This window comes from Pholis gunnellus (genome assembly GCF_910591455.1).
Source record: "Pholis gunnellus genome assembly, chromosome: 2".
Lineage (NCBI taxonomy): Eukaryota > Metazoa > Chordata > Actinopteri > Perciformes > Pholidae > Pholis > Pholis gunnellus.
In genome coordinates, this window is record NC_136536.1 from 6,310,152 (window position 1) to 6,332,807 (window position 22,656).

Below are 22,656 nucleotides of genomic sequence, written 5' to 3' on the forward strand. Positions count from 1 at the left end.
GCTCCAGACTTCAGGGAAAACATTTGTATCTGCCACACAAGAGCATTGAGGCTCCAGCGCTAAAGCCCGGCGCAACACAAGGAGAGGGCATTGTACGGTGTTGGGAATACAGTCCGTTTGGCACAGGGAGCTGCCGGCGCACGCTAAGTCTGACCCCTGACCCTCTTTGAAGCACAGCGTAATCACTACCGACATGTCCAGTACTCTCTGTGCCACTGCGTCCCTTTCTTTCCTGCCAGCTCTACGCTGCAGCCCATCATCGGGCGTCGTGGAGAAGCACCAGCAGCAGATTACATTTTCAATATGGTTTGAGCTGCTTCTCTTTAAAAGGAAAATGACAAAACCTACCTTTAAAGATACTGGTGTTAAATGCTAATTAAGGCCTAACGTTGCATATGATTTTAAATATTTTGATATATCAATTCTCATAAAAAGGACAGACGTAAAGAGGATAAAACCTTTGGAAACAGTGACGTAGAGGATTACATGGGTGGGTGGAAAGTGTGATTCCCTAAATTCTTTGAGACTTTACAATATCTAAAAATCTTTGCTTTGTTGGAATAAAATGCCGTTTTATAGAGACGTAGGTGTCTGTGAACGGTAGAAATAAAATATTAAGTAATCGAGTTGGTGGCACTAGATGAAAACCATAAGCCAGTGGAAACAATCCAGAGTTAAACACATCAAAATAAGACTTGAATGAGATAGGAAAGGTATTTAAAAACACTGTTCTGCTATAGAGGTTGTAAGTATACAATGTGTTTAAGGGATAAACACTTTTTTCTGAGAATGAAACTCAGAAGGATAACCTGCGCCTACGCATCGAGGTCTCTGGAGCTGTTGTTTTCTCTACTCTTAATGACTCACTCGGTTCGCAGGTGTAGAATCCCTAAAGGTGCCTTCTAGACACTCAGCACAGCTTTCATTAAATCATGAATGCTTAAAGCACTGAAAACGTCTCCTTATTCCGCTTCTGTCTCCAGCCACAGAGATCTGATACTTTCTAAGTTAGTTAACTTAATTTGAAACGTTTTGTAAGCATCCAAGGGGGTACATGCTCATTGCATCATGTCGGTTATGTATTTTTAACATGGTGGTTTGTTTGGTATGTTGTGTTGGGATTAAATCAGTGATCTGGGGGCCTTATTACTCTGAATTGATTCATATATTCATTTAGAACGCATCCTCAAAAAGAGCAATTTCCAACAAATAAAGGCACAATTGTTCATTAACTTCGATGTTTCAGACTAAATTCGACATAGTTTTGTCATTGTCTAATGACTTGATGTCGTGTTTACCTGCCTCAGTTATAATCTCACTACTATTTAGGCTATCAATGACAAAATTGCTGCAAAACATCTGTGCATGTGCAACCATTAGAACCGTTTTGATTGAAGTATGATTAAATAGAGGTAACTAGCAGTGGGGCAGTATAATATACCGTATAATACAATTTAGTTTATATTACAAAAAAAAGCAAACAAACACAGGAAACGTAAGAGCGACGAAGAGCTTTAGAGCTGATGGTCTTCGGTCGTCCAGAGCAAAAGGTCGATGTCTGCATTGAATCATTCCCCCCCCCCCTCGTTATTCACATGTGATCGCCTGGTTGCATACGCACCCCCGCTCCACCGGATCATCAGCTGTTTTGTTTTCGTGACGCCTCTCGGTGTGACCCCCCCCCTCCCCCCTTACAATGATAAACCAGGATTTAGACAAATATCTGTTGAGTCTTCCGGCCTACAGCTCCTTTAAATCTGTCAACTGGAGTGATTGTTTCACAAACATCTCCACCCGTCTGTTCTCTACATGCTGAAGTATACCGTTTGATTCCCAGGTCCTCTCCTCCTCATCCAGACTTTGATTGATTATAGGACAGAGACACTGACGACAGGCAAGCGGCTCTGTCAAAACCAAAGCCACAGGTATTTGGCTGCTAAATGGGTTCTGCAGTTGTCTGCTCACATAATAAAACAGCCAGATCAGAACTGGCCAAATGTTCCATCTCATTAAGCAGCCAAAGGCCGTGCTGAGCAGCAGTCTCGCCCCCCGAATGGTCCTGTTTTCACTGTGTGGAAAATAGATCTGAGCTTTGAATGGCAGATTTGGGTACGATGAAGTAGGACTAGAACCATGTAGTTTTTTATTTTTCTTTATTATTTCTTTCTTTCAAAAAAAATGTAAACGATTATCGACATCTTGGAAGCTGTTTCCAGTAGTAGGATCAAAACAGTTTTTATCTTCTTAAAAACAGATTCAGAAAATAATAACTGCAGTATCCTTATAGTAAATATTTCCTTGGAGAGAAAGTGAGAAGAATTTCAGCACCGCTTGAAGGACTTTATCTTTGAGATAAAGATATTTGTTTTCGAAGCCGTTTCAGCCGAGATGCTTCAGCCCCGTAGAGAAACAGACGCGTTGACCCACAGACCAAATGCCTGAGAGGTCCTAACATCAACAGTGTTTCTGTGGTAAGGTTCACTTATATTTCCAGCACAATCCGAAGCTAGTCTCAAGCTCATGAATGAACATTATGGTTTTTATATTTTTTTTTATTTGGCCTTTTCTTCACAGCGTCCTGCAGTTTAATGTTTCTGTTTAAGGCTAGCTGGAGGACAAATGTAAAAATGTCTCCCGTAGTGTAATCAAAATATCCAAAGTATTCCAGCAATTCAAGTTTTACTGTCTTTCCATTTGCATCCTCAAAAGGGACTAGAATGAAATACAGAGTCTGACATTCCACAGATCAACTTATAGGATGAATGTTTTTAATATAATATTTTTGGTCAGTTAAACATTTAAAAAAAAGGATATTAGCGCGTGTGGTGCGGCGTTTTGAGGAGTTGTGTTGGATGTTGGCAGAAGGTCTCGCTGGTGAGAGAATCTCCACTGGGCTTTCAAGTGGAGAAAGAATTAAACTGGAAACAGTCTTTGGTCAGACTGGCTGGACTCGAGTATCGGTACCGCGGAGCAGAAACAGTTCGACACGAGGGAAGTTGATATCTTAGAGGAGGTTGAAAATAACCTTTAGAGTTCTGTGAGAGGAAGCATGTACTTCAATCAAGACAATTGGCATGTTTCCTTCTAGGTGATCTCGTCTTTTGTACTTTTGTTTCCTCTAAATACAGCATACTTATTAAAAAAAATGTGTAACCATGATTGTTTAAACTCAAAATTAATCCAATGTGTTCAGATGGCGTTTAATACAAAATGTGAGAGGATATGTGCGGGCTCTTGAATTTAATTGTAACAGTCCTTCGGTGGTGACAAATCAGATATAACAATGTAGTGATGCATTAGCGTCAACATGTCGTCAAAATCATGATCCAATTTTTTTGGTTTCTTTCTGAAAGCTGCCAATTTGACTTTTGGGGATTTTGCTGACATCAACATTTGTCTTGGACACTTCATACAGTTGTGCCAAAAAACAAAGGTAAACTCACCGAGCAGGCAAGGAACAGCAGCGTGTGTCATCGTAGTTCTGTTAGCTATTAGTCAAACACACCATCCAACACAATAACGGTGTACAAACAATTTCGGCCCCATTGTTTCTTTAGGCGGCTGGGGGTCGGCGACACACTCAGCTGTGTCTTCACTAGCGGCCCCTACCGGGGGCCACTTAGGAGGGGAGTGAGTGAGGAGCCAGTCAGCAGACAGTCAGTGGGACCATGAAACAGGCTATAAAAAGGTGTTTTAACAAAAGCGTGAGTCATAACAACCACGCTGCGTTCTTGAGCATGCAGCCGATATTGTCTCTCCAAAATATTGTGCAGTTTGCTGCTGCAGCAGAATGCGAGATTCGCCGTCGACAAACACATTGAGGCGCACATTCACTCATTCACTCAGTCACGCGCTCACACTGTCACAGTCACTCTCAGTCACAGACGTTCACGGGAACAATCGCATGATCCTCCTGGGGGGAGATAATTTCGTCTGACATATTGCCATTTGAAAAACCCGTCATGATGATGACACCGTTCAGCAAGCAAAAAGAATCCAGGGGCTGACACACTTACGAGACTAATGCAAACAGGTTCTGTATGTGAAGCTTGCATGGTCCAACACTAAACATTCATGCCTCTCTTCCCTCATCTGCACCTTCACTGATGAGAAATCTTTTACTGGATATGGCGTTTCCTCTTCCAGTGAGAATAAACTAGTTAATAAGAAAAAAAGCTTTCTTCCCCCGGACTATGTCATTTGTAATTATCTCCGCTGGAGGATCGTGCGATCTGTCGCCTGTGTGTGAATACATCCGTGAGTGAGCGTGCGTCTGTGTGACGTTCCACATCCTGCCGCAGCACACTGCCTTACATGTTGGGTGGCCAGTTGTGGCTGCATACTCAGGGACCCATCGTGGTTGCACACTTTCTCTTCACTTTTATTTCCTGTTTTATACTTCCACTGACTGCCTGCTGACTTAACCGACCCTCGGCCTGTAGGGGCCAGTGGGGGTCTAGCTGACCACCAGCCGCTACAGAGAAACAGTGGGGGGGATACAGCCTGCTCACCTTTATTGTTTTTGAAGTGCAGTATGTGTTGGCTAACTGCTAACTGCTAACGGAACTACTAGCACCCACACCCCCAAACACACTATGCTGTATCTCACCACCACTCAGCCACCGCTTCACGAGTAGACAGCTTCGTAAAAGCTTGATTTTGATTTGAAGTTTGGTTTGGCGTGCGCTCCTCTTTTGCATTAAAGTTAAAATATTCTTTTATAAATTTTCAGAGCCAAGTGCGGAGTCACACCGGGAGGCAGCCAATCAAATCAATTGGGGGTTGTTTTCATTCAATCCCGCAATGCAGCACTGGTTATTGAAGACACACCTGGCAGAGATCTGCACCCTACACCTCTCTAGTTTCTAGTTTCATCTGCCTGCCGCTGGGCCGTCGCTGAAAAGCTCCACCTTTTGAGACAGAGCCGTTTTCAAAAAGCTGCAGTTTCATTTGGGTCCTTCTCATTGTGTAACATCTATCACACCGCCCCTTGGGATTAAGGCCGGAGTGTCATTAAGATGATAAAACATGTTTTCAGTATGATGTCTCGCTGTTGTCACCATTGAAATGCAAGGTTGTCCTTGATGTGTTCTGCTCCCTCAGTAGATTTCTTTCTGTTTGTGCTCCTCTCTGAAAAGCTGCTGTGGCTCCAGTGTCTTGATTAGAGAGTGTACGTGCCTCTGCGGAAATGGAGGTCATTTTTTTTTTCTCACCCTGTAAAAAGGTGAGAAAGTGGATATTGCACACTTATTATATTCCTGTATGTAATCAAATTTAGTGGATTTTACAAACTCAGGTGTTGACACACTTTGAAATAAAAGTACTACAGGAATGTATCTTAGACGCATCCAATACAACTCAACCACAACAATTTTTTGTTTTCTTTCTCGGGGTTTTCTTTTTTCAAATCCGACACATATTGGATGGATCATTTCAAATCATGATTAATCAGACTTTTTCCTTTTTTTAAAAGGACAGTCGAAGCCGAGGAGGAGACGGATGGCAAAGCTCAGGGATGACAGGGAGATTATGCAAATGTTAGAAATTCTGTAGCCTTTGTCACGAGGGAAATGTCAAGAGGAATGACTGGAATATTCATTAACCTGAAACGCCTCGAACGTCTGAAAAAGAGGTTTCAGTAAAAAATGTTAAATGTTTTGTATGTTTAACACTTTATTCTGCAAAGATGAAAGAAATTAGCAGAACAATTCAATAAATGAGGTGTTAGCATTACGCCAATTTGTAGCTTCAATAGAATTTCCTGTTTAATGTACTAACTCATTCTAATTATACTTTGTGTTCAAGAAAGATAGGAAGGGAAGAGGAGAGCAGAGGAAGGAGGCTAGGAGTTCATGTCCCCTTGGCTCAACATGTCAAACACAGGAAATCCCTGTCAGGCCTGTCAGACAGCTGCTCCTCGTGCTTCAGGCCTCATTGAGTCCTGATAAATGCTGCGTTTGGCTTCTGAGCGCTAAGAGGAACATTGAGACGAGAGGGGAATTTGCTATGACTGTGCATCCACCTGTATATTTGGTGTTTCACCCATTACCCCCCACACTGTTCACCTGCTGGTATTACTCATACTAGTGCACATCCATCCAGTGGTTAAGACACCAGGTAGAGCTGGAACCATGTGGGAATGTTGCTGTGAAAGCCACAGAGCAGTTCAACAGCCACATATGAGGATATGTTATGATAAAAAGAAAAAAAGCTGGAAAAGTAATAATTTAGAAGTGTCAGAACAAAGGCTGGCATCCGAACAAGGATTTAATCCAAGACATTAACGCAGCACGTATTTAACTTCTGTCATGACTTGAACAAATATAGAAAAGAGGTCATTTACATAACCCAAATCATTTTGACTGGATTTCCTCTTTTACCTCTCTCCACTACAGTTACATTGTTATGCTGCTGAGCCCATTTAGTACTTTTCCATGTCTTTAAAACTGTCACAGCTACACTTCTGAGGACTGCTTTCTGTTCCTTGCAAACACCTGGAATGTGGCACCTCAGACAGTGTGAAACTCAATGAAGGGTTGCAGCTGCTGGTGTGCAGAGAGAGAGAACGATTGTGAAGACTCTGCCACAGATCTTCTATTTGCATAATGTGCTTCATCTCAATCACGTCACAGACACTTGCCAACACTTCCCCAAACGTTCCGCTCACAACACAAAACTCAAATCTGTGGGTCTGGTTCATCCAGCACAACTTTTCTCAGTTATTTTCTCTAATCCTTTGTTGGCATTAAAGATTCGGTTGACAGTCTAGCAGTTGGCACATTTGTGTCTGTAACATGTGATTAGGAGAAAGCGATCTGTTCTGCAAAATGTGGAAATAAGATAAGCTGTGATTTACTGAAGGAATTCCAGCTGTTCCGAGAAATATTTAACCTTCTCCACTCTGAGGCCAGAAGCTTTGAGACCACTATTTTCCCACCATAACAACTTAACTAAACGTAGCGTGCATTTAAGTTTAAGCTTCTTGGAGAAGTGGTGTGCCCAGCAAAGCTGATCTGGCTGCTGCAGGAGGCTGTCGTGGGGCCTGCCAGAGGCAATATTAAAAAGTGAAGCCACTTTATCACAAATAGATGAACCTTCAAATTGGTTGGATCCTGCTGCAGCTTTGAGGGGCACCTGTAAACCTTGGTCCTGACTGATGGCGCAGTACATTTTACAGAATGTGCAGCATTTCTTAATGAATATATTTGAAACATGTACTTGAAATGCATTTCTGAGAGTAACATTTTGTCTGGAACTGTATGAAATAAATCTTACTTAGTACTGGATGCAAAGTCAACTCTTCAGTAAGTAGCTATTGAATGGTTTGCAACTATTGATTATTTTAACGAGCGAGAAAGCTTCAGAACTTTGTCTAAAAACCATGTAACGAAATCATGAAACCATTTTTTTATATTGCTTGTCCAAATGGTCCAAAACCTCATAGATATTCAGCTTACTATTAAATATAACAAAGAAAAGCATCTCATCCTCAACTAGCAAATCTCTGAATGAATTGACTAATTGTTGCAGCTCTACTGTTGAGCAAGTTTTCTGCCATTTATGTGGCTACGGCTCTGTTTCCGCACACAACTTGCTGCTGGCTGTATCAGCAGGTTACAATGACAAGTGCCAGCAAAGTCAAGAAGCTATTTATCACAACCTCAAGCACTGATAAAGACACTATTGTGATGTGCCAGGGGACGAGAAAAAAGTGATTTAAATTCTGAATATCATCCATTATTTCACTCATCTGTTGTCAGAAGTGTTTGCCGGCGACTGAAGGTAACGTATCGACTGACAGAGCCTGACAGGCTCACATCAGATGTAGTTGCAGGGAAGTTTTCAGCATTCAGTGAGAATGAGCACCTCAAGGCCTGACTGCTCTTCACCCGTGCCCACGCCTGATTAGACTGCAACATTAAATCTTGGCTTTGCCTCGTGTGAGGAAGCAGTATGCACTTTTACACTTTACTCTTCAGCTATAAGGTTTAAGAACATTTTCATCTTAAGAGCTTTGCAGATTCTCCGTGGTAAGAGGAAAGTCCCATGGTTGTCAGGTGAATCATTTTATCACGGTGCAGAAAAGCTCATTTCACAGCGCTGAGAGGCCCGTCTTTGATTCCTAAATCATTTGCACCGAGAACGAAAATGTCATTCAGTCATTTTGTAATCTAATTTATAGTTAGCCCCAGAACCTGTTGTCATGTACCCCGAACTATAAAGCAAGGAATCGCTGTCTGTCTGTCAGTCTTGTGTGTTCTTCAGCTCATCCAATTTACTTCACACTTTGCAGGTGTATTGTTGGGGAACACATGGAGGCCTTTGTCAAAAGAAGTTGAGTGTGAACTAGTTTGTATGTGCGATTCTCAAGAAAGCTGCAAGCTGCAACACCACAGGCCCGTTCTGAACAGGCATGTTTTCAACGATCACTAGGATGCAAAGTGATCGTTGTATACGTTAAAAGTACTATATGTTTCCAGCATGCACCAGATTGAAGGACGCGTGTGGGATGAATGATATGTTTGAAATAACATGTTCCGTCACTGCTGCCCTCTTGCCCTCCGTGAGCTTCCCCTGCACTGTGGGGATAAACAGAGAGTGGGTCCATTTCCCTCCGGGACTTACAGAGAGCTGCTGATATCGGAGCAGAGTTGCTGACAGATGTAATACCAGCACTGGTTGCCGTTTGGCTTAAGAAAATAGCCATGCCAACAAATACTTTCAGTTGATCCATCAACTTTGAGGCCAGAGTGCAACTACATCTCCACACTGCTGTGTTCTCACTTATACTTTCGCAGATTGTTAGCAGAGTCATCAATACGAGATTGAGTGGTTCATTTTTTTTTATTTCAGAGACCAAAGATTAGACCCATGCAGTTCACAACATTCAATTCAACAAGCTAGTCAAGAGTGCGGCACAAGTTGGGGCAGTAAAGCTGCTTCATCGCTCCCTTTCCTAACCTTTATTATAGTGATGGAAAGTCGTCGGTCTCAAATGAATTGCCTCAGCTCTTGGTGCAAGAATTATTTTAAAATAATACCAGTAGAAGTGCTACTGACAACCCATCTGCCAATCATAAACATTGTAAATATAGTGGGTTAAACCTGCCTTGCTGAATGAGCCAACAAACAGAAGTTCACATGGGAAGTAATGAGCTCACTAAATGCTGTGAGGATCACAGTCAGCTGTGTCAGTTTGAAGTGCAGATTTAACAATGAACGTCAGAATCTGGCCATTAAGTGTTTAATGGTTTGGTAGTGTTACGTCCGATAGCTCCGCTTCTTCAGTATCACGCTACCTGCAGGCTGCTCGCCTGTATTGGCTCGAGATTTACAGTAACGTTGTGTCTCTGACCCCCGTAGCCCTGCGTGAAAATATATGGCCCCCCCTCATACATTTGAACAGCTTAGTACAAGCCAGGTGGAAACCTCCCGGTCTGAAAAGTGAAGCCAATGCGGAAGTGACTTAAACTTGTAGTTCTTTTAACAGCCAGCAGGGGGCGACTCGAGGTAAGATTGTATAGAAGTCTATGAGAAATTGATCTTACTTCTTACTTGATTCATATACAAAACATTGTAAACATGAGTTTATGGTCACAATCACTTCTTCAATACAGCATGATGTTCCATTAGTAAATGATGGTCCCATTTAGAGTAAAATAGAGAATGAAACAGGGTATGCTTTAGGGTGTGGCTACATTGTGATGCACAGGTTGCTACTATGACAGTGTTGTCTGGTCTGAAAGTTGTCTGTTTTCATCTTACAACTTTAAACCTTTCACAGCGTGTTTTCACTTCATTAAAGTTAAGAGACCTGAGTGGTCTCGTAGCTGATGCTGCTAACAGCGCTAACAGTACAAACTATTGCAAACATGCTGAGAGAGCCGTCGGTGTTTACCTGAGTGGGAACCAAGAGGGCGGGTGCTATGCTTCCACGGGGACGCTGTCACCAGATGTAGAGGCCACTGGAGAGCGTTGCAAAGCACTGTGCTGATTTAATACATGCAAGCGCACATTCCTGGTTGATTACTTTGTAACTTGAGCAGCATATGAGCACTGTTTACCTTGCAATCGTCACATCAAATGATAAATCGATAGTCGCCCTTAATACCTTTCTAGTGGAGGATAATCCTCCTGGTATAATGAACAAACTTCAAACTCGTGGATCTATGACTCAAACTGGACACCCTGAATCATATTTCATTATCAACCAATGCGGCGTCACACGTAGTACAAGCCCCTTCAAAACGGGCTTGTTCGGAACCGACTGATTGCTTGCCCTCCGACATCGCCGCTTGCAGCCTTCTTGAGAACGGCCCAACAACTTCACACTCTGCACCGTGTTTCCTTACAGGCTGTACCCAGCATGCCGCTTGGTAATTTAGTGGTTCCCTTTCAATACACACCACAACGTGGACATAACCCACTGCTAATAAATGTGTCCCGTAGTTCTCGACAGCTCACACTGCTCTTCTTTGGGTGCTCACCAATAAACCTGCCAGGGGTGAAGTCAATTGGATGACATACATACATACGGACCCCTTCCATTTTCCTTAGATGCAGGGCTGGGTTTAGTCTTCACGCCCACTCAGTCCCCTTTTCCAGATCAGCAGTCAGTTGAACATGCAAAGCCGTCTGCATTTCTGAATAATCACCAAAGACATTTTTCTTATTTTGAAATTACAAAAATACGAATTTAAATTGTTAAACTATTCATTTTGAACAGGAAATCAAGTGGGTTTCCCCAATTTCATCTGGACTGAAATAGAACAGAGAAGATCCAGTTTGTGATGGAATCACAACAAAATGAAATTATGTCCGACCAACGTCCTACATTGAGTTAGCGGAATTTGCATTTCCTCTAGAATAAATTGTATTATTTAATTACCACTTAACAGTTGGTAGCACAAACAATTTTTTTTAAGTTTATAATGAAGGAATCTTTAATTGTGATTTACTTAATTACCATGCTTATGAACAAATGTTTTAACGCTGACAACCGTTTAAAAAGTTAAGTTAATCAAATTAGATTTTCTTCAGTAATTTCAAGCTTTTTCATGTTTTTGTTCATGTAGTAGTATTAAAAAAAAATACCTGCAGCTGTGTATTTGAATATTCAATACTTGAAAGAAAAAAACAACAAGTACAAATCTTAATTTACCCACAAATTATAAATTAGTAAATTGACCATATGGCCTTGGGTTTATAGGTAGTAATTATACTCAATTATGCCATCACAGTAAAGTAATAGGTCTTAACATATTTAAAACCACAGTGCCAAACGTGTGAATTCTGTAAAATGTTGTTAACAAAAGACAAACACTGCATTCTCTGTATCCTACCCTGTAGCAGTCCCTCTCTAGGCTAAAATATGATTAAACATCATCTTTGTTTTGTCCACTGTCAGGACAAGATGTGTTGCACATACAGTATGCACAGAAACTTGAAGGAGAAACAGTCTCAAATGTTGCCTTGTGTTCCTTTTCTGTTGGACTATCAGTTTTTTAGCCTCTTCAATGGTTAGCGCTGTGACAGAAGTGCAATCTTCAGAAAACACTGTTCTTGGGACTCATTGCTTCGGTACTGGCCTTCAGTCCATCACGTTTATGGAACAGCTTCTGAAACACTTCAGAAGTACATTTGAGTTCTTTGCAATCGCTCACATTCAGAATGAAAAGCTCTCTCTAGCTGAGCAGATGTGTCAAATGAAACGTTTTCATTCTCATCCACCGACTTATTCTGAGCAATGCCCAATTACACCGATACAAATGACAAGCTACGTGTAGAAGGACAACGTATTCTATTAACTGTGCAATTGTGAATATGCTCAAATTCATGCAGTAGAATTTTATTTCTATAAGATAGTCCCCTTGAAAATGTCCTTTGTATGGTATTTGTTCAGCCTTCAGGTCCTCTAACACGCAGCCTTAATTGTCTGAATTCGTCCAGGCATGTTAAGTAGGTATCCTCCTGAATTCTGCTTTAAATAAATTCAAGCCAAAAATTTTAGTTTAATTAACTGATGTAGTTATCAGCATTATTTTGTCAACACAACTCATAAAAAAAATAACATTTGCATTTAATTAAATGGCGGTTAGAGGACCCCTGAATTGCTTTTAGGGTAAGATTAAAACATACACATTTGTTCTAGTCATACGATTATTGATGACCCCAAATATGTAAATCATTGTCGAGCATACTTTTGTTTCAGATATTTTAATAGAAATGGAGGCTTACTTATTTTATAGTAAACATATGGGAAGATGCATCTAAGCAATCATCGTCTGCATCAATCTAATCTGATCTAATTCCACACATCACCATGCAGATGTCTTTCTTATCAACATCAGATCATCTCCCCATGAGTATACATTTGAAACTCATTATAAATGACTACTGTATACAGCAAGCTAGACAATTGTTCCTTTTCCTTTTTTGTTTTATCTTGTTTATCAGGAAAAAGAAAAAAGGTCATCAAACTCTGGTGCATTTGTTAAACTGTCCAATTCTGAAAGACTACTTTTGAGTTAATCACCAAACAGTACAACAGCATTATACTTGTTATATCTCACACTCTACTGTCCTCAAATGTTATAAATACAGAATCGGTACCAAGTACGAATAGAAAAATGCTGCCTCAGCATTGTGAATTGATTTGAACTATGCGATACTTGAGGTGGTGCTACACGTTTCAAAAAGCCTCTCACTTTTGTGTTGACTTTGGATCCGTAACACATTTTGGTAATTATATTGCCTTATCTCCTAAGAGTCCTTTAATATTTTTTATTACGAACGAAGAGGCCAGACACATCTTTCAATCTGATACAGACCACTTTAGCACCGTGTGCAGCCTCAAAATGCATCAGGGAATAGAATCAAAACCCTCAAAACCATTTTCAATACGGTTATTCATATTGCAATGCTATTGTATTTCCTTAAATGATACAGGTCTTCCTATTTTCCTGGCCTCTCAGTATATAACCTTCTATCTATTCTCCTGCAGATACGTATTTGCATTAGCAGAGCCGAGGCAGACAGAGAGCATGTGTTTGTGATATCTGAGAGGAGAAACTTGACTCCCACCAGCCTCACATCTAACCAGCAGTACATCACGGTCCACCCAGGGCTCAAGACAGGGTCTCTGATAAGAACCTGTGGACTCAGCAAGCCCCTGTTAACATAGCCAAGCTGTGCAGAAAGCTCACGCAGACACATCCATGTGTTCGCAATTAATTTTAAATGGAAAAAAAATATACTGTATAAACACACATACTATATATACTGTACAACACTCTCTATGGAAAGAGCTGTTTGGTCAAACGATGAGGGGTTGTAGACGTGGAAAATGACACTCGGCATAATGCAGACAAATTACAGTGATCTATAGGTGGAATTGGGGTCATTCATCTTCTCCCCTCTAATAAGAAAACCATTCATGTGGTTCAAAGAAATTGTATTCTCTTCCAAATTTTAAAGCAAGTAGTTTGCACTTCTTATGCGCATCATGTCGATTTTTATCATTTGTGTTGTTTTTTTTCCCTCCACGTTGCAGACGGGAGCAGGACAGTTACATCGCAGCCATCCTTGTGTAATAATGCAGAGAAGGATGGAATTTGGTAGTTTGGGGTTATCTTTGTGTCTCAGGAGTCTATAATAATTATAATGGCATATTATATTGCAATTGATCCCCTGAGGAAAAATTCGTTTTTCTTTTTTATCCCCTCAGACCTGCACAGTGAAGTAGGAGCACAGAGTCAGCGACAGAGCAGCGCCTCAGGGATTGAGAGGGATTTAGTGTCCTGCTCCAGGACACTTAAGTGGGGGGGGGGGGGGGGGGGGGGGGGGATGTTTCTGGAACAGAGGACTAAACCTGGGACTTTTCTGTTCAGGGTCACACTCCCTAATGATTTGAGCCCAGGCTTTCACACACACTCACCCGCAGCTGTGGCGTGGAGGAAAAAAAAGGAACACAATCAGTAGCTAATGTACCAATATTAAAACACAGCACATTCCCTGCAGTTCATCTACGGTCATATTTTGCGACCGGGGATCGGTCCGATTTTTTAGATTTTAACAATACTGTTGTTTTTTTTCTTGCCTAAAAATCAATTCCATCCATTTTCTCTCCCTCTCGGGGGCCTGAGCGTGTTCCCAGCATGCACTGGAGGAAAGGCAGAGAAACATTGGGCAGGTTGCTCGTTTATCGCATGCCTCTGATCAACTGATTTGCATAAATCATTTGGTTTACAGTTTACCAACTCAGAAGGGGTATTATTTATCTCTCCATTTAGTGCTATCAGCTCGACTTGGTTCACATTTTTCACTGCTTTGATCCCATCCGAGAGTTCTTGTGCTAGGTGAACCGCTGTGATCACATGCACCGCTGAGGCTGAGCGTCACTGTTCTTTACATTAGACTGTTGGTCAGCAGCCAGACATTGTGTGTCGATGCATTGATGGAACAACACTGCCGTTCAAAGCAGCAGAAGGGAATTCAAAGCTCTGTGCGCCTCAAACAGGCTGTGTGATTATTAACCGCTTGTGTCGGTTGCCTAACAAATCATCTGCTGCCAAAGGAAGTAGCAGCTACTGTGTTGATGTTTTCAATCAGCGTTGAAGAAATTGACAATTATTCAAGCCTGCGGCGATGGAAAATGATTGAACATCAGTACTGTAGAAGCAACATTAGTTTCATTTGAGCTCTATGCATTTTCCCGCTAGTAATGTTCTCCAGCTGCAAATCAAGCCTGCTTCTGTAGGTATCTCTACTGAAGACATCCCCAAAAAAAACAGGCTATTTATATACCGGCACCTTCCCTGTAACACCCACCTGGGTGTATTTTGCATGCTTCTGCACTACTTCTCACCGAGCACAAGCGCTTTGCTGCCAGAGAGTATTTAATGTTTATGGCAGCGCTGTCTCTCCCACGGGTGTCAAATGAGAAGGAATATTAGTGTTCTGAGCTATTAGGAGAGCAGAGACTGAGGCTGACAAGGGAGGACTCGAGAGAGGAGGCTCACAGTCTCCTCAGCAACTGATATTTTTAGAGGTGGTTTTTTAGACGCTCAGATGTTAAGAGTGGTATGGGCCGAGTTGCCGGGAGAGAAACACGCCGCTTCACTATACCAGTAGATTTGATTCAGATCAGTTCATGGGGTTCTGGCACACTGCAACAGGTTATTGGGAAAATGACCAAAGTAGCATGACGGTTTATTAATGTCTTGATTGTTTTTTTCACTTTGAGAGACCTAAAACACAACCCAGTTGCTCAGTTTAGGTTTTAACACATGCCACGATTGTTAAATCTGCATAATGTTCAGGTACTTTTGATGTATAATTGTAATTAATCAACAGACAAAACACACAGGGCTTTTCAGGGCTGCTACACATGTCTAATTAATTGCTTTATAATTGTCTATCTTTATGTTAAGTAACATCAGGTGGGAGCCGGTGGTCTGGCTCAGTTTGGGGAAGTCTGATGAGAAGCGGTGTGCAGACAAGAGGAGGAGGGAGTCTCCCTAATTACATCCTGTCCGATCGTAAAATGGAATCCAGCAAAGTGTTTTATTGAAAATGTTATACCTCTTAAGAGACTTGTTTTTATAATTAGCTAAAATTAATATAAAATATGTAATGAGGAAGACCTATAATTACCAAGCCCAATTAAAAGCCACTTAGGCGGTGTGAAAATGTCCTTTGGAGCAGCTTGGCGTAGCTGGATCAACCTGCGAAAGATATCTCAGTGTGCAAATACTGTGAAAACAACATTATTAGGTCTGCATGTACGCACGGTATGTATCACTGCGTGTCATAGAAACAAAACCCTTGCTCCGGGAAAGTGTTCGCAGCAAAGCAGAAAAAAAGGAATTCATACTTGGAGCAGGTGAGTGTGATGTTTGGTCGCTGCTCCCTGTCACGGAGTTTGAATTGGGGTCCTCGAGTGAAAGGGAGTGCGTCTTTAAACCTTTGCACCTAGAGAGCAACGGACAGACAGATGCACGGATGAATGGGTAGCGGTAGCAATAAAACAAATTGCAGTGTCAACCCTACAGCCAACAAAGTTCCAACACCGGGGCCCATGGAGGGACTTTGTTCAGTGTGCATCAACTCCCACGAGGCTGCTCCTCCTGGTATTCTCTCCAGAGGTTACGCAATGCTGCAGCCTGCTGCTGGTTGTGTGAGAAGAGGAGGAAAGAAGGGGATGAGCGCTCTGCTTCCACACAGCAGATGTTGGGGTGGGGGGGGGGGACTGAAGTATCAGTGAGGCAAAGACAAAGAATCTAATGATTGATCGAGCCTCAGAGCAGAGAGCTGCTGCTGCTGTTAAATTTCCCATGTGTCTATCATGGTAGTGTGTGTGTGTGTAATGACACAGAGAGGCAGACAGATAAACCTTCAACACTGACGATCGTAGAAAGGTACACAAATATTGTGAACTTTGAAACTATATTTAGCTTCATTTGTCTTGTTAATAATTGCATCTGCAACACAACACCTACCGAGTAAAGAACAGCAATTTCACTTCTCGTGACCACTACTGTACGTACGGCTCTGGCTATTTATAGCACACATGTCATCAATGTATGTCAAACGACCTTTAACAGTGATATTCAGTCTCTATCTATGTCATGTGTCACACTGCATAGATCAAAGTGAGCAGATAAATCTTCTGTCAGTGTTCGCTCATATCAAAACATACTGAGAAGATCAGGCTCACAGGGAAAATAATGCCTCTAATGCAAATTAAAAGAGGAATAAAATGAAGCTCACAGAGGTATTTGATCAAAATTAAACAATGTTTTACTATGAATGTTGTTATTATCAGAGGTCTTTTCATCTTACTTTCCCATCTCCACCATATCATCATATCAGCCATAGGTCAGGTGTAAACATGTATGACTGGTCAGTATGTGTGAGCAGGCTTGTTTATATTATACACCTCGCCCCAGTTCATTAAGTATAACATGTGTGTTGTAATATTTAAAATGCCCTACTATATCTAGAAATCTGTGTTAACATTTTAGGTTTAAGAAATGGAAAAATAAGTTAATTGGGGGTTTGATGCAGCTTTGATGAAAAGATGGAAAAAAAAAAAAGAGTCTTGCCTGATTGCAGAAGGAAACATCCCCCAACAACAACAGACATGGGTCGGCACACACAGAGGAATCTCTTCCTCCAGTGAAGGAACTGCTAATCCATTTACCAGCCAAGTGGATGTATAAACCAGAACTGTCGTGCTCTAGCTGGGACACGCTTCTCCACAGGAAGCCTATATACACGCAGCCTTTCGGGAAAAAGCTGAAAACAAGAAAAAAAACTAAAATAACAAAAGCGCGAGTTTGAAGAGAAAGGAAACATCATTAAATTAATCCCCAGTGTCCAATCAGAACGCTGTTGCAGGCCACTGACTGAAGCCCCTCACTTAACCCAGAGTGACTTATTGTACCCGCGAGCAAAGCAGCACAACATCATCGTTAATATAATGGCATTCCCTACTCTTCACTCATATTTCCAGTTTCCCAATCTCATACTATCTGAGCTGTGGCCAGGCCTTGTTTCATGGTGTGAGTCTGGCTGCTGTGAAGTGAACTACAGGGTATTGTCCCCGCATTGATTGGCCATTGAGTTAGCTTCGTGCTGGGTCACGAAAGGGAAATTCATTAGCATGCACATATACTCTCTGTGGCATTTTTGGCAGAGCCACAAAACTGTTATCCTGACATGATGCGTTGGGAATTAAAAAGGTTTTGTTGGTAACCAGAGGACGTCCACAGCTGCCTTCAGTTCAATACCAGAGCATTTGTAAGAGGCAGAGGGCTCTGTTTAGACCGATCCGTGGGGAATTACTGTCGGTATTGTGCTGGCCAGAGCCTAACGAGCTCTAAACTCAACTAATCAATGTCACTGGACAACGCTGTGGGCTTAGCAGCATGTGATTTTACTGAAACTTAAGTAATGTAGATCATGTTTATTTTCTGTCTCTTTCAAAAATGGCCCAATCTTCAGGCAAAAAGAAGAGGAAATTTAGTAAACTGTATTTTTTTTTTTTTACCTCGAACAAAATAAAACAACTTTTGTAATGACAAAAATGACTCTGAACAAATGGAACAAGTTTTCAATTACACAATTTATAGACTTCCAAATGTCTACCAAATTCCCCTGTCTCACTGGCAGCACCATAACCTGAATTGATGGGTCTCCGTGCCTCAAAGTTGCCCGTTGTGGTCCAGGGAAAGATATTTTTTTATTACCTGGTATCCCTCATACTGTGAAATATGGCACCTTTGCACATATTACAAAAAAAAAGTCTAGAGGATTGAAAAAGATTGGTGTGGGTTAAAAGATGAAAAGAAAAAAACTAAATTCAACACTCCAACAAATATGTCTGGTGAACAAGAGTCTGAAAAAGATCCCCTGAAACAGCGGCATTGATATGCATTTGACGTTAGAATGTCTGCTAATGAGATGCTCGGATGTTTTTGCAGAAGAAAAAGCACTTTGTTTTTTCTTTAAAATGTCTAATTTGGAAACGTTTCTCCTTTTTGTCTTCCAATTAGGTGGTCTGTGCATTTCCCAGTCTGTGAAGATACCACGTGAACCAAGAACCGGAGAGTTTGACAAGATCATTCGCAGGCTGAGTGAGAACCCCAACGCCAGAGTGGTCATTATCTTTGCCAATGAGGACGACATCAGGTGAGTGCAGTGGAATCCTAATTGCTGTCAGTTAATAGAACTCTTTACCCGACTTTTAACCACCTATTGATTCTTCTCTTTATAACATTTACCTGCCAGTTTCTCCTTAAATGAAAACACACTGTTGTGATAAGTTGAAGTAAAGCTGTAAGAGTTTTCTAAATCTGCTGATGTCCAAAAGTTGTTAAGTAATGTCTTAACCTGGGGCTGCCTCATGTGCTGGCATTAAAATGTTCAATTGTCTTTTGCTGGTGAAAAACAGTCTGCTACCCGCATGTTAATATGTATGAGTTATAAATGACAAATATGAATAGAGTTGGGTGTATTCCTATTTTTTTAAGGTTCGTCACTGAAGATGTTGTCGCAGCTATTTAACAGCCAAGTGAAGTAGTTTTAAACACTAAGTCTAATCATCTAATGCAATACAATGGAAGAGGCTTGCAAATAACAAAGCCCAGTGGTGGAAATCATTACTCAAAGTACTTTGCTTCAGTACGATTTTGATTTATTTGCTCTTTACTTGCAGATTTACATGTTTTAAACACTTTTGGAGGGAAATATTAAGCAACATTCTGAGTGCAGGACTTTTACTGAAGTAAAAGCATTGGGCGAGTGGTGGAATCAAACTGAACACATTGTGTTTTTTCTGTGCTGATGATGGAAGCAGCTAAGGAGTGAGCCATCTCACCTACTTCTTATCTCCGTTGAGAGTTGCACAAGCACAGCATCGATTGGGAGACAATGGTAAAGAAAAAGTTCAGCTAAAGCACGAGCGCGCATTTCAACCATCCTGGAAAAGAAATGCAGGACATAATAGAGTGAGACTAAACTCGCCCTACTAAACATACAAATTAACTTTAGTCTTTGTTGTTATTTGATAACTGCTAATAAATAACAGGCTAACATGTTTGGGGCTACGATTGATTATTTTAAGTCATCAAGTATTTTACTGATTATTCAATTCATTCATCGTATAAATGCTTTTGTTTTATTAAGGAGCGATAGTAAATATACAAGATAGAAAATAAGATGGAACAACTTATTAGTTTGCTTTCTATTTAAAATAAACTTTCTTTCTGCTTAGGTTGCATACAATAATATCATCGGTCAAAACCTATTTAGTGCATTTAAGAGCCATATTACATTTGAGCTTACGGTCTTAACCGTCAAAGAATCTAATCCTTTTACTTTATTATCGACATCTATAGTGGTTGTTTGCATAAAAAGACACGATTCAAAATATCAAGAGATAAATAATTGTAATCAGCATTTTCTCGAGGGATCATTTCAGCCCATTAACAGTTAAGTCTTCTCTCCCGTGTCCTTGTTATCAGAGTAATAGCTTTGACATCCAGTCTGCTGACCCTGCAGGTATCTATTCTGACAATACTATACCAAAGTACAATCACCAGTCACCCAGCTCTCCTTACGGGGACGCGAATGTATCAATTAAAACTCACTACCCATTATTAAGACGGAGAGTCTGCATTAAGAACGAGGTAATTAGTTGGAGGCTGAATCAACACACACAGCACTGTTGTGGCTTTGTAGGGGGAAATGTTTCCCAGCAACCAGCTGGTAGGCCAGTGTATTCCTGGTGGAAGTGGGCAGTGATTTGGGGCGGTCTTTTGATGATGACCTGGGCAGAAGTCCCAGCGCTCATTGACTTAATCCGGTCCTGATAACGGGTAATAGTCTGGATAAAAAGTAATTACAGAAGACCAGGAGGATTTCAGCGCTGCATTCCTGCTCTATCCTTGAACCCAGTCAGAGTAAAAGCCCCAGAATGTCTAGAGAAGGAATGAGAGAAAATAAATATACTGCCTAGTTTTAGCTTCATAATGAGCGGGAGAAATTATGAAATCCTTTTCATAATGTAGCCAGGTAGGTTGGGCCTTTGTTGTGTTGCTCTGTGGGAAAATAACACGGTTTCACAACGTTAAACTACATTTAATTAAATCATCCTGTACTGTGCGCTTCAATTATGTAAACATTGTATTCCTCCACCTGATTATTTTACGCTTATTGCATATTTCAGTTATCAGTTAAGAACTTAATGAGTTGGGAGGTGAACCGGCTGTCAGAGTTCAATGGGGATCATTCGCGACCTCGACGCATCACCTTTACATCGTGTTAAACTCGTCAGCCTGTCTCGTCGTGTCTCCGTTATGCAATCTCCCGACGGTGAGAAAAATCTATTTGTATTTTTCCGACATTGAGCCCATAATTGCATCTTGAGACATGCTCATTTCACTCAATTACTGGAGACGAGACTCAGACAAAAATCATTATCAATCAAACGTGCGTCCCTGGGGTCATAAAACTAATGTAAAGAGACATAAAGTTAGTTGAATGACTCATTGCTCGCCCACACGAAAAAGCATGTGGGGTGCCATCCTCCTTTATGCAACTACAAAGTCTTATGAGAGAAGTTAAGACAGCATATGCCATGTAAAAGAACAAAGCTGATGTTGTATACAATGCAATATAAAGCTTAATATTTATCTTTTGTTGCAGCATCTTTGGGGAGATATGAGGGTCGGTAATGCTTCACATCACATGCCAGGTGGCCGTGTTTAAATTTGATGTTGCTGTGCTCGAGCTTTCTTGATGTACCTCCGCTGCTACAGCAGAGCTCTTTTTACAGCTCCCCAAACTAATCTCCACTGGCAACATGCCTGGACAAATATGACAAGGGTGTCATTCTACCACAGCCGAGAAGAACTGCTCTACACGGGGATTGGACAGCGTGGTGGCTTTTCAATTCTGTTGAAGTGCCTCGGTGCAACTTTGTCCGGACTCAGAATAGAATATTCTAGTTATGGAATCGCCCGTATGGCAGCCGCACTTCCTCTTTAGGGTGCATTTAAAATAGCCTTTTTTTATAGGCTGTATATCACTGAATGTGCGTGTACAGTGAATACAGTAAATAAAATGGCAACGCAACATTATATGGTGCAATCAAACCGCTCTCCTCCTCTGTGTCCCACAGGCGGCTCCTCCAAGCAGCAAAGAAGGCCAATCAGACCGGACATTTCATCTGGGTGGGTTCAGACAGCTGGGGCTCCAAAATCTCCCCAATACTGAACCAGGAAGAAATGGCAGAAGGTGCCGTCACCATTCTACCCAAACGACAATCCATAAAAGGTATTGAGAACACACCCTCTTCACTTTACCTTGCAGAAGGCTCTTATTGGTTTATTTTTTTCCTTTTCTGCTTATTGTAGTGTATGTTTGCCTCCGCCAATTATACCTCCCCTCAACATTCAACATAAATGATTTTTAATGAGAGAGCTTCAGATGACCATTAATGTATTTTACTGGCTAGTGTTTGCCACCGCTTTAAAGCCACATTGAATGGAGCCCATGGTGAGAAACAGGGATCACTGTATCCTCGTGAATAACGCCTCTTTATTGGTGTTTTTTTTACTTGCACAAGTATGGATATCGTATGCTCTCATATTATTCTGTGCTGGGCTCCTTCTCAGCTGTGTCTCAGATAACCAAACCTAAACTGAGGCGTTATTTTACGGCCCACATGTCCCATCATGCAGCAGTGCTAGACTGAGTATTGTGTTTAGTTTGCTGGCTGTTTCAGAATGTGAATGCTACTTGATAGTGGGTGTTAGCTTGTGGTTTATGGTGATTGTCATTTGTGTGCTGGTTTTTCGTTTTAACCATTAGTATAGAGTAAATATACCAATCATCACCAATGTTATCCAATAAGTCCGGGGCCCAAAAGAGTTTACATTTTGCTCAGCTTATTCAAACGTCAAAACGTAACTGATTAAAATCTAACGGCATCTCATTTCTTTCAGGTTTCGATCGCTACTTCATCAGCCGGACGCTGGAGAACAACAGAAGGAATATTTGGTTCGCCGAATTCTGGGAGAATAACTTCCAGTGCAAGCTCAGTCGACACGCTGTGAAGAAAGGATCCGGCATCAAAAAATGCACAAGTGA

General features: G+C 41.3%; 1 protein-coding gene across 1 annotated transcript in view; it reads left to right on the forward strand.

The window, feature by feature from the left end:
* The window catches only part of LOC306704185 (metabotropic glutamate receptor 4-like), a 117,017-nt gene that overhangs the window by 64,511 nt on the left and 29,850 nt on the right, over positions 1-22,656 (forward strand). Inside the window, exons 3-5 of the mRNA XM_079170429.1 lie at positions 18,558-18,693; positions 21,686-21,840; positions 22,512-22,652. Of these exons, the coding sequence (XP_079026555.1) occupies positions 18,558-18,693; positions 21,686-21,840; positions 22,512-22,652 (432 nt within the window). The remainder of the gene's footprint in view (positions 1-18,557; positions 18,694-21,685; positions 21,841-22,511; positions 22,653-22,656) is intronic.